The sequence below is a fragment of the Ovis aries genome, chromosome 10 (genome assembly GCF_016772045.2).
Source record: "Ovis aries strain OAR_USU_Benz2616 breed Rambouillet chromosome 10, ARS-UI_Ramb_v3.0, whole genome shotgun sequence".
Classification (NCBI taxonomy): domain Eukaryota; kingdom Metazoa; phylum Chordata; class Mammalia; order Artiodactyla; family Bovidae; genus Ovis; species Ovis aries.
This window is the reverse complement of record NC_056063.1, coordinates 13,067,000-13,079,858: the sequence shown is the minus strand read 5'-3', so window position 1 is coordinate 13,079,858 and position 12,859 is coordinate 13,067,000. Positions and strand designations below refer to the sequence as shown.

General features: G+C 43.8%; 1 protein-coding gene across 1 annotated transcript in view; it reads right to left on the bottom strand.

Moving 5' to 3' along the window:
• TNFSF11 (TNF superfamily member 11) overlaps window positions 1-11,254 on the bottom strand; it is a 42,339-nt gene extending 31,085 nt beyond the window's left edge. Inside the window, exons 1-2 of the mRNA XM_027973525.3 lie at window positions 10,880-11,254; window positions 3,527-3,694 (exon numbers count right to left, since the gene is read on the bottom strand). Coding sequence (XP_027829326.1) covers window positions 3,527-3,694; window positions 10,880-11,095 — 384 coding nt within the window. The 5' untranslated portion in view covers window positions 11,096-11,254. The remainder of the gene's footprint in view (window positions 1-3,526; window positions 3,695-10,879) is intronic.
• Window positions 11,255-12,859: the final 1,605 nt, after the last annotated feature.

Genomic DNA, 12,859 nt, shown 5'->3' with positions numbered 1-12,859 from the left:
TTCCATTGTAAGGAGGTTCAATATATGTTGATCTAAACAGAAAATTAGGAAGCAATCACTTACATAACCAGAACTACCTGAATTAGGGGTTCAGTTTTGAACTAATACATTACCTCTAGTACATGTAATTGTTGTTTATAGATAGGTTACTCAATATCTCAGAGGCAGGATTAAAAGCAGGCTAACAAAAATGAAACATAGAACAAAATAATAAGAATGAATTAGAATTTGTCTTTCTCTGTCTGACTTACTTCACTATATATATTCTCTAGGCCCATCCATCTTGCTACAAATGGCAGTATTTCATTTCTCTCTTAATATTATATCACTTATACATGGAATCTAGAAAATAATACAAATAAATCTATAAACAAACATAAATAAACTCACAGACAGAAAATAAACTCATAGTTACCAAAGGGATAAAAGAAAGGAGGAGCAAATTAGGAGTACCGGATTAACAGATGCAAACTACTATACATGAAACAGCACAGGGAATTATATTGAACATCTTGTGACAATCTGTAATGGGCTACAACGTGGGAAAACTAAACCACATCACTGTATATCCAAAACTAACATCATATTCTAAGTCAACAACAGCAAACTGAGTGTTAGATTTCACAGTGTACAGCTCAGTAAGTCCCCTTTTCCCAGTATGGATCAGAATTTTTAAAGATAACTTTAAATTAAGGGTCTCGCAAATGTTATTTCGTTCCTCCCCTAATATACTGTCCTTCACAACACAGCTTATAAATGTCTTAAGAACAGGCTCTCTATATTCTAAATTACTGCATTATTTAACTCAAGTCTAAGTCTTAAATAGACCTGGAAGTTTCCTAAGGATAATATGTACTTAACACATTTCGTGTTGCTAGTAATAAAAACATCACAGTGGATTTCTGCAACCTGCTTCAGTGTTTGCATCGTTTTAATGCAATTTTAGAAAAACTGATCAAATGTGCTCTAAGATAGAGCATTAAAAAATATGTCTGATTAAATCATCAGTAACAATGAATTAGTAACAATGGTGGTAAAGTAATATATAAACATTTAATGAATGCATTAAATGTCCTCTATTTCCAGGACTGTGCTTAGGTCCTTTACATCTTTTATTCAAATCAACCACAATCCTCTTACAGAGGGATTGTGAACTCTAGGTTTTAAAGATGAGGAAGCCAGAGTGAAGAAATATAAAGTACTTTCCCAAGATCACATTTATTCAAACATAAGTCTGACTTCACATGCTACGATTTCACATGTCTTGCTTCACATGCTACAATTTCTCCCACAAATATACATGATTAAAAAGATAAGAGAGCGTGCTAAGTCGCTTCAGTCGTGTCTGACACTTTGCAACCTTATAGTCTGTAGCCCGCCAGGCTCCTCTGTCCATGGGATTCTCCAGGCAAGAATGCTGGAGTGGGTTGCCATGCCCTCCTCCAGGGGAATCTTTCTGACCCAGGGATCGAACCCATCTCTCTCACATTCCCTGCATTGGCAGGCGGGTTCTTTACCACTAGCACTACTTGGAAAGACCTAAAAGTGAGAGTGAAAATGTTGGTTGCTCAGTCATGTCTGACTCTTGTGAACCCATGGACTGTAGCCCTCCAGGCTCCTCTGTCCATGAAATTCTCCAGGCAAGAATACCAGCGTAGGCAGCCATTTCCTTCTCCAGGGGATCTTTGCATCCCATGGATTGAACCACGTCTCCTGCATCGGCGGGTGGATTCTCTATCGCTGTGCCACCTAACCTCAGATGAGGTAAATACCGCATAGTAGCCATGCAATTTCCCATTGCTTCCAATAGTGAAAAATCAGAAGTTATTCATTTTTCTCCTGTTTTCAGTAGTTTAATTTTTTGCAAAAGCAGAAAAAGAAAAATGCTATAGAACATTTAAAAAGGAATTAGACTAATGGAATTACTGTTACTAAATAGCTCAAAAATTACAATAGAAGATCAAAAGATCAAATTTAAACCTACATTTTAAAATAGGCATCTACTGCATAAAGCTAACCACCTACACCCAAATATGATGAAAATGCAATCTTTTTAAACAACATTCTTATAGATATTAGACTGATATATACTTCCTTGATTCTACGATATACATTTTTTTATATTTCAGAATCTCTGAACTGGATGCAACTAGAATCTATAATGATTATGTTTAATTCTTTAGTCAATTTTTTTTCTCTTTGTGATGCATGAAATAATAACATAAGCTGAAAATTCATGGTATCTTAAATTTGTTGAAATATAGCAAATACCAGCCTGAAGGGTGATACAAAACAGTTTTATCTCTCCCTACCTCTATATCTAATACATATCCTCTTTTTAAAACATGCAATTACTACCTGTGAATTTTTTAAAAAGAAACTCAAATTTCAACTTAGGTTTGAGATATTTGAGAAATTTAGAAGTTACTGTGAGATGATCAGAGATAGCCCGGGGAGCTGCAAACTAGAGGTTGGGATGCCCGAGCAGATGCAAGAACCCATCAGATGTGTTATGTGAGGCAGCAATATGGACGCATGCGCACGCCCTGGAGTCAGGGGGCTCTACCCAGTTCTTGCTGGAGTCAGTAAGTGAAATAATGCCAAGGCTACAGAATTCTCAAGGGACCGTATCCAGGAAAAGAAAAAGGGCACTTTATTCCAGTGTTTCTCCACGGAGGCTGTCAGTGTAGAGAAGTCATTTGTCTTCTGTGTCCCCATCCCCTCCCTTTTCACTCAGCCCTCCTAGAAAATCAGAAAAGGACCAGAGAATTTCCTCTCCCCCAACATCAACTCCTGCTCTACATCGCTTCCCCCCGCAAGTCAGCTGACAACAGAGGACCAGCTAATACTTATTCTCCACAGAACCCTGGATCCACACACAGATGGGGATTGGGGGTCTTCCCATCCCAAAACCCAACTTAAAGGAAGTAGCCAGTGGAGAATCCTTGAGCAGAGAGAATGGTTTCTAAGGCAGGGATTTCAAACTAGCACACTGACTCCCTGACTACCACAAACCATCCCTGTCTTTCTTTCCAGAGTGAATTTAAATGCCTCCTCCAAAACAAGAGAAAGAGAAAGAGAGAGGAAGGGAGAGAAAGAGAGAAAGGAAAGAATATTTGCATGAACACCACTGGTCACTATAATTAACCACAAGGTCATGTCCGATTCTTGGCAACCCCATGGACTGTAGCCCTCCAGGCTCCTCTGTCTGTGGGATTCTCCAGGCAAGAATACTAGAGTGGGTTGCCATTCCCTTGTCCAGAGGATCTGCCTGACCCAGGGATGGAATCCAGGTCTCCTGCATTATAGGCAGATTCTTTAACATCTGAGCCACCAGGGAAGCCCAATTAACCACTACCAACTTCAAAAGGATTCTGCTAATCCCTCAAAAAAAAAAATCTCTTTAGCTCTCTTACAAATTATTAAAATAAAAAAGAACAAAGTCAATAGCACTTAGCCAATTTTAATTTTCAGCATTAGTAGAGTCAGTGAGGGCCCTTGACTTATCATCTCAATGTGGACTCACCTTCTGCACAGCTGCTTGAAAAGCCTGTTTAATTCTCTTACACGAATCAGGTATTAATTTGGAGTCTTGACTCTCCAGGGTTGTGTCTTGCAAATCCGTGTTTTCATGGAGCTTGAAAATTCTATTAATGCAATGAGTGTCATCTTCTGATATTCTGTTAGGATCCATCTGAGAGGGGAAAAAAGTGTGAGGACGTAAGGGTGGTTATCACCGATCACTCTGCTGTTGAGTCAAGTGCGATTAAGACAACAGAATTCATTCTTGGAAGAATGAATGCAGGTCCCCAACAACTAACAGTTAATACAGTTACCCTCCAGTTGGTGCAAACACTGACTTCTAATTTGTTTTTATGAGTATCTATCATCCACAACACACGTGTACACATGTAATTCATGGGGAAATTATCAGAATTGTCTGACGTTATCCAAGTCCTCACTGAGGGGAAGGGCATCAATGAAATTACCGGTGTTCAGTACAGGAAGAACAGGCCTTTTAAGTTCTAAGGAGCACGCCAGGTGGGATTATGAAGCCCACTTGGATATTCAAAGCATGAAACCTACATAAATCAGGTGAAATTAACATCATGTTCAGCTGCCTTGTTTGCCTAGCCTTTTCCCTTAATCAAAGTGTGTTTTAATCAGCCAAAGAAATCCATTTCCTAGCCCCAAAGAAAACCTGCAGCCAGAAGCAGTTTCCCTTTTTGTCGAACCTCTCACCAGTCTTCTTAGACGGGAGAGCTACATCTGTCAGAAGGTGACTGAAAATATGTTTGGTGATGCCTGATATCAGCTGGGGTGAAGGGGGCAACCTATACATGAGCAACCTATACATACTCATGCTGAGGGAATGCTAAAATTCTTGAAGTGCGTGGGATAGTCCCACCCAAAATATCCCCACAGAGTTATCAGCTGGTTGCCTAGTTACAACAGGTACCAGCACAAGCACTTCTTTCTGTATTACTCTTAAAATTGGCTGCCAGCTCCTCCTGGGGCTCTGACGGGTCTTTGTAGTGGTTTCAACTGCCAAGTAAAGAGGAGAAGTAATTAGCTATCTAATTGCTTTAATAATAATGGCTTAATTTATCATTCTCCTCTTTCGAAAACTTCAAGGTACTTCATGTGCATTTGCTTTTTAGGTACAGGCTAGATTAAAAAAAAAAAAAGGAGGAGGGGGGAATTACGTAAGTCTGCCATAACCAAAGCACAGTCAATCAATACCAGGTCTCTCAATCCCTGGTTTAATTATCTTTCTAAAAGTCAGCGGAAGATGTGCAGATTTATTAACCAGCTGTTAGAAGTAAACTCAGTACCCTACCCATATCCAAAACTCTCAAAATGATAGCCTTTCAACAAATGTGCACCCACCAATGCAAATTTTATCATTCCACTCGTAAATTAAAGGATTGGTAACATCTATAATCACGGGAGAGGTGTCACTCAGGACTCAAAACTACTTGCAACCCGTATTTATCTTTTATGTCTTTAAGACAATGAGTACGAATCATAATATCTGAGATTTCATATAAGGCAAGCTTTTCATGCCACAGTTCTGTTAAAAAGCTCACTTACACCAGTAAGTTTCCCACAAAACCAGAGAGGCTTGGGCAACTGATATGAAGGGTCACTGGGTTTAGACCTCAAGAAAGAAGATTCCTGCGAAGGCCTCAGTTGGCTCACCACCAGACAGCCGCTGAGCTGAAGGGACAGTGTGGTATTAGTGGGGAAACGCCTGGGGACCCTAACATTGGTTAAGCTCCAACCCCGCTGACAAGCTGAGCGCCATCAACAGAAACATTAGTCCCCATGACTCTTGCTATGGGAAGTATAGTCCTGTCATCTTCAGGGTTACAAGCTCAGCCAGATTTTGTTAGAAATGCAGATGCCCAGGCCCCACCCTGGGCAGTGCCTAAGAATCTGCATTCTAACTCAGATTCAAGGCGATTCTCATGCACGTTCAGGTTTGAGAAGTGATGCTTTCAAATACCAAAGGTACAAACATCAATTGTCTACTATTAAAATGTCTCCAAATTTCCTTGGACACCCACTTTTAAAGTTTTCTCACAAGTAATACCAGCCAGCACAAAAATACTGATATGGTCAATGATGACTAAAGGTTTAATGAAGAGAAATATGATGCAAAGATTTTATTCTCTTCTCTCTTAAAAAACAGCCCTGCCCAGGTCCCACCCTGGGCCAATTTAGTCAATATCCCTAAGAGTTGAGGTCAACTGAATCTCTCTGCCCGAGTGTATCTAATGTGTAAGTGAGAGCCACTGCTTCAGATGCTCATGTTAGGGCTTTTTTCTTGTTTAGTCTTTAAGTCATATCTGACTCTTTGCAGCCCCATGGACTGTAGCCCACCGTCTACTGTCCATGGGCTTCTCCAGGCAAGAATGCTGGAGTGGGTTGCCATTTTCTTCTCCAGTGGATCTTCCCAACCCAAGGATCAAACCCGCATCTCCTGGATTGGCTGGTGGATTCTTTACCACTGAGTCATCTGGAAAGCACATTTAGAGCTAAACATGTATAAATGTTACCGATTGTTTTCCCAAATGAAAGTGTGACATCATTAAGCCTGATATTGTACTCACTTATTTTGTTTACTTGAGGGTCATGCATTAGAAATTTATTTTTAAATTTTATTTTATTGAATGAATTTGCAATGTTGTATTATTTTCTAATGTAGAGGAAAGTGATTCAGTTATATATATATATGTGTGTGTGCGTGTGTGTGTGTGTATAGCAGTTTGCATCTGCTAATCCCAAACTCCCCATCTGTCCCTCCTACGCCTTCTGTCTTGAGTCTGTTCTCTATGTCTGAGTCTATTTCTGTTCCATAGAAGTTCCTTTGTGTCCTATTTTAGATTCCACATATAGGTGATACCATACAATATTTGTCTTTATCTTATTTACTTCAGTTAGAATGATCCATCCATGTTGCTGTAAATGCCATCGTTTCGTTCTTTTTATGGCTGAGTACTATTCCGTTATCTATGTGTACCCTATCTTCTTAATCTAGTCATCTGTCAGTGGACATGTGTTTCCCTGTCTCGGCTGATGTGAACATGCCGCTGTGAACACAGGGGTGCAAGTGTCTTAGGAACTTATTTTTCATCTACAACCAAATGTCTTTGTTAGTCCGCTGCCCTTGCAACTCTCCGTGCCTGCAAATGCAGACCAGGAGAAAGGGCAGAGCAGAGGTGCAGGGGTGCAGGGCCCAGCCACGTGCGTGCATGCCAAGTTGCTTCAGTCATGTCTGACTCTCTGCACCCCATGGATAGTGGTCCACCAGGCTCCCCTCTCCACAGCATTCTCCACGCAAGTATACTGAAGTGAGTTGTCATGCCCTTCTCCAGGGGGTCTTGCCCACCCAGGGATTGAACCGATATCTCCTGTACGGCCTGCAGATTCTTCACTGTCTGAGCCACCAGGGAATCCCCAAATCACAGTAAACTGACTTACAGATGAATTCACTGTACCTAGAAATGACTGAAAATATTAAGTGAATCTTGAATATCTGATTTAAACTGGACTTCAAAAACACATTTATCAGATGGTGTGGTTCACATGAAAGTAACTCAGTCTGAAAGCTTCCTTGAAACTTCATCGCTTGTAGGGTTAAATGAGGCAGGATGCTTGCCATCTGTGCTACTTCGTTTTCTGTTTTTTTCAAGCCGACAGCCCACACACCTCCACATCAGACTTTTGGTAGTGACAGCTCTCCTTCTTGGGTAAAGAACAGCCCAGGGAGGTTGGTGTGCATGCTGGGGGTTTGGGGAAGAGTTAAAAGGGAAGAGAGACTGAGTTTTCTGAAACACTTATCTTACTGCTAAGTTCTAAACTTGAATATGGTTATATGGATGTTGTGTGTATGTGTGTTTAAATACACACCAATATTTAAAAGCAACTTTTTGGAAGGGATTTTTTTCTTTGTAAACCAAAGTATGAATGCTATGTAGTAAATATATAGCATAAACCACATGCTGTTTTTCCTTCGGCAAGGTTGGTAGGGGGAAAGCCAATCTACGCTGGATCTAGTACTTTCTTTCTTTTTTTTGTTTTTTGTTTTTTTTTTTTTCTTAATTTAGGCACAAGCAATCTGCAAACATTCGGGAGGCAGATTCATTTTTAACTATTCAAACATGAGTTAAGAAAGGGAAACTTGTTTTAAGTCAGTATAATTTTTTTTTTTTTACATTATTTGGGGATATTTTTCTAAATGCATTTAAAACTAAATTGAACTTTTTTTTTTTCCTTAACTTTTTTAACGGGGTATAGCCAATTAACAATGTTGTGATTCTTGAGGATTTTCAAGACTTCCCTCTCTCGCTTTTAAACAAAAACAATAAAACTGGCTCCGTTTTCTTTTCTTTTTTACTATAAACTGCAAATATGTTACCTGGTATTAGATGATTTCATTCTAACTCAAATGCATTCAGGAATTCCAAGTAAGTGACCCACAAACTGAGTGGAAATCAAAAATCTATCTCTTACTTGGTACCAAGTTCTCATCCAAAGGAACTGATGTAAGTGAAAATGTTCAACTGGTGTCAGGTCAAACTGGGTCTATTCTCTCAGCTAGAACTTTCAAAGAAGGCTTCCAGCAAATGCAAAAGTGTAAAGAACTGTAAACTGAACCTACAGGTACTGACCACGGGGTTTCAACAGTTACCGGTGCATCTGGTTTCATCTAAAAGCATCCATGTTATTATTTTGAAACAAATTCCAAACATTCTATTTCATCTGGAACTTCTTCTGAATGTATCTCCTTTAGATATCATCCTCAGCAAAACCTAACCACATCTAGTGGGGTATTCCTATGAAAACATTGCTCCAAATATTGCTTCTTTACTGACGAAGGCCACTTAAAAAAAAAAATGCAGCCCAAAGCTGGGTTCAGCATAATGACTAATACATTTTGCATAAATTTTGGAGAATCCCAATCTTCATGACATCTAGGAAAAATGTACGCAGAAATTCGATGACATTAAATTCTCCAGATGAAATTTTTCTAGTCAGGCTTACTAACTTACATGTGGACTTTGGAAAAAATAGTTGAAAGTTTTCACTGTTATCCATGTGACGTCAAGACTGCTAAACGATCATGAGAAGGCTAGACTTCTCAGCCCACCAGATCATTAATACTGGGACTCCCTACAAAGAAGTCAAACAATTTCTTCAACAGCCCAGCAAGTCATTCTTTTTGAAATGGTCACATTTCCATGGTTCCTGTCAATGTAAGCTGTTCCTGGTCCCTACAATCCATTCATCCCCTAGCTCTTTCGGTGCTGAATACTCACTTCACAATTCCTGCTATGAAAATGCCATAATGCTAAGGTGTTAGAAGGGATAAAAGAGGGAGAAGTACTGGGGCTTTCCTGGTGGCCTAGTGGTTAAGACACCGCCCTTCCAGTGCAGGGGAGGTGGGTTTGATTCCTGGTGAGGGAACTAAAAACTCACAGGCCCCAGGACCGAGAAGTAAAAATTAATTAAGTAGTTAAATTTAAAAAGAGGGAACGACTGCATCTCCTGCCTCTTTTCTCGATGCTTCTCTCTTATTTGACTAGGAATTTAGAGTCTTTTGTTATAGTCCCCATCATTACCTGGCATCATGCATGCAGTTCAGTAGGTGGACACTGTATGTTGACTAAATGATTCTTAACTCGTATTCCGCACCATTGAATGGTGCCATGTGCAGTGCAGGCACTCAGTATATAAGTATTAAATGGGGGAGGGGGCAGGACCATATACCGGATGAGAAAATGGATAAATCAGTCATTCTTGGCTGCAGCACAGTCCAATGAAAGAAACATGTTTCATCACTTTCATATAGATTTATGTAATCTAAGAGACCCTGATGCTGGGAAAGATTGAGGGCATGAGGAGAAGAGGGGCGGAGTGTGACAGAGAATGAGATGGTTGGATGGCATCACCGACTCGATGGACATGAGTGTGAGCTAACTCTGGGAGGGAGACAGTGAAGGACAGGGAAGCCTGGCCTGCTGCAGTCCATGGGGTCGCAAAGAGTGGGACAGGACTGAGAGACTGAACACCAAACTACTTGAAAGTTGTAGTTTCTGAAAAACTTTCTCAATAGGAAAATATTTTTACTAATACACAAATACAAATATAAAATACTGTGCATAGTATGTCTACTTCTGTCTCAGTTCACAAACTAGTTCTACAAAATGCAAATTAGTGGATACTGAATACTTAGCAAAAAGTCTGTGATGACAAGTTCAGGACTCTGGCACATGTCAAAAACCTGTACAACCCAGGCATTGCCATGTCTCATGCATCCAATTTAGTTTAGTAATCACCTTTGAATCTGAAAACCAATGAAGTCCAAACCCAACTCTTTTTTCCCATTAAAAAAAAAAAAGTGCACAGTCAGCCCCCCACTTCCTTTGAGAAAGAGTTTACAGCACCAGACAAGAATATTTGAATGAACCCAAGCAACTGCACAGCAATTTCCAAGAAAACACAAACCACCAGAAAGCATAATGTTACGAATTTACCCCTTCCTCTCTACTATCTCTCCCCAGTCCCTAGCCGGTTTCCCTATCTTTGAAAAGCTTGGTTATTTGCTAGATCGTCGCCAGGCTGTGCCAGGGCAGAGAACTTCACCACCTCCACACACGTCTCGCTTCCTTCCTCCGCCCACCTTCATGGGCAGGCACGTGGGCCCTTCTCTCTTCTTTCACCCCGAGCGAGAGGAGCCCGGCTTCTAAGACTGGGCGTCCCTGGCCGCGCTGTGTCTTTTGGTCCGTCTGGTGCCTTGGGCATCGCCACCCGATGCTCCAGAGGCTGCGGGCAGCGCACGCACTGCGACCTTCGGCTCCGCGCGCACCTCGGCACGGTGCAAAGCAACCAGCCCCAGGACCCCACAATCTCCGGGGGGTGGGTGGGAAGGGAAACGGTCGGTGACGCCTAACTGGAGACGCTCCATTTTGTTCCTAAGTGAACATCAATAAGTTCATTCTTTGCTCCAAGGAGGATACAGAAGGGGAGAAAAGGGCGTAATCGTTTCCAAAAGAGGTGAGCGACCAATGCGGTCTCGCCGGGGGAAATTCAAACGCACCACGCCGGGCGAGCCCAGCCTCAGCGCATCAGCCGGGCCGGGCTGCGCGCGCGGGGACCGAGGCCAGCGCTCCGGGCCCCGCGCCCGGCTGCCCCGCAGTCACGCGCTCTCTTTTGAGTCGCTTTCCCCTCCGGAATATGCAAGCTCCGGGGAAGCCCGGCTTGTGGGCACCAAACATTCCTACCGCTGCCAAGTGCTGCCACCGCCTGCCCAGTGCTGGCGGGTCGAGGTGGGCGCGCCCCACCCGCACGCGCCTGTGGGGCGAGCACTCACCTGCGCTCGGAAGTAGAGGAACAGGGCGACGCTGCACACGACCTGGCCCAGCCCCAGCCCCAGGAGAGCCACGAACGTGGAGCGGGAGGCGGCGGCGGCCGCGGGGGCTGCGGGCGGCGGCGCGGCGTGCAGCGGGCCCTCGTGCGGGGCGCCCGCGCCGCCCATCTCCTCGGAGCCGCGCAGGTACTTGGTGTAGTCTCGGCTGGCGCGGCGCATGGCGCTCGGCCCCCTGGCTCGGGCGCTCGCCTCCCTCCCGGGCTGGGCGGCCGCGCCCTCAAGTCCGAAGGCGGCGCGGAGCCGGCGCGCGGCCAGGCGGGCCTCGACGCGGGGCGCTCAGAACCCGGCGCTGCTCCGGGGGCGCGCGGACCAGCGGGGAGGGCTCCCGGCCGCCCCAACTCTTATAAACCGCCTCGGGAGGGCTGGCCCCGCGAGCCAACCCGCCCCGGGCGAAACTGCCTCTTCCACTCCCACCCCGGGCTCCCCTTCCTTCCTTTCGCCCTCCCTCCCTGCCTCTCTCACTCAAAGGCCTCCTCCCTCCCCGTCGGGGCCCTCGGGGGTGGAGGCTGTGGGTTGGCCCAGCGGTTCCCAGACACCACTTGCCCGCCATCTGAAGCTCGAGGAGATGGGCTTTCTGAAAGTCCAAGAGCTGGGTAGGGGGAGAGGTGAGGCAATGCCTTGGTCAAGGATGAAGGTGACGTTACAGGCGTTCCTGAGTCAGTCGGCATCCCTGAGCCTCAGTTTCCCCTACAGGATTTAAAAAGTCAGACTTGGTGATGTCTGAAGGCCCTTCTTGTGTGTCTCACCTCCTCTTCCCTCCCACGACCCCCCCCCCCCATTTTTTTCTGCAGGAAGCATCCTCAGGAATACTGAGGGTGCAGCCTCTAGCATACAGGTTCCAAATATAGATTCTGATTATGTATTTTGGCAAGCTTAGAAAACCAGAACCCTCTTCCCCAAACCCTGGTTTCTGCACCCTCAAAGTGGCTTTAAATGAGGCAGATTTTGAATGTGGCAGCAGGAAGCTTATAGAAACCAAGTCAGACTTTAAAAAAAAGAAAGAAAGAAAGAAGACAGAAATGGTACAGACAGAGGATCCAGTAAGGTCACATACAGGACCATAGATGTTAAAAGAGTTGGGTCATATGGCATTGCTACCACTTGGCAGTTATTTTCTGTCCTAAAAATAAGAGTATACACTGGGAGGTGGGCCACCCAGGAGGGCCCATCCTGCTGCCAATCAGGAAAGGAGAATGCTACACAAAGCTGAGGTGGCCTTAAATGTTGGGTTTCCTTGCTAAGGAAAACTTTCTAGGGCTTTTCAAAAGTCTCTCTTCAGAATTGTACCCTTGGCGAGAAAATGAAAATAGGAACATTGCTCACAGAATTTGATACTGTTTCAGTAGGAGAGAATGGAGGTGCCGGCCAATGAAAACACAGCTAAGAAGTTCGGATGTTTTCGCTTTGTGTCCGTATGTTTTCAGTGTGTGTCCTCTTTCTGCATAGTTCTCGAAAGGATGCTTCCAAGAGGGGAGAGTTTTCACAGTGGCACATCTCTGAGTCGCCGAAGTTTGTGTTCTCGGTTGAACACTTAGAGCTCATCATGCTTTGAAGAAGAGCAACCAGGATGGGTTAAAAAGGACCCAAACAAATGAAATGATCTGTTCCGATTCAGATCAAACCCAGGGCTCTGTGACAACCTAGAGGGGTGGGATGGGGGGGAGGTGGGAGGGAGGTTCAAGAGGGAGGGGACGTATGTATACCCATGGCTCATTCATGTTGATGTATGGCAGAGACCAACACAATATTGTAAAGTAATTGTCCTCCAATTAAAAATAAGTAAATTTTTAAAATTGCGTTTAGCATGTATACGTGTATGCATCTCAAGTTTGATGGGGGAAACGGGAGAAGAGCTTTCAAACTCCAGTAGAGAAACAGCAAACATGGGTCTCCTTCTCGAGGTCCTGGGTTTCTTCCCACTTT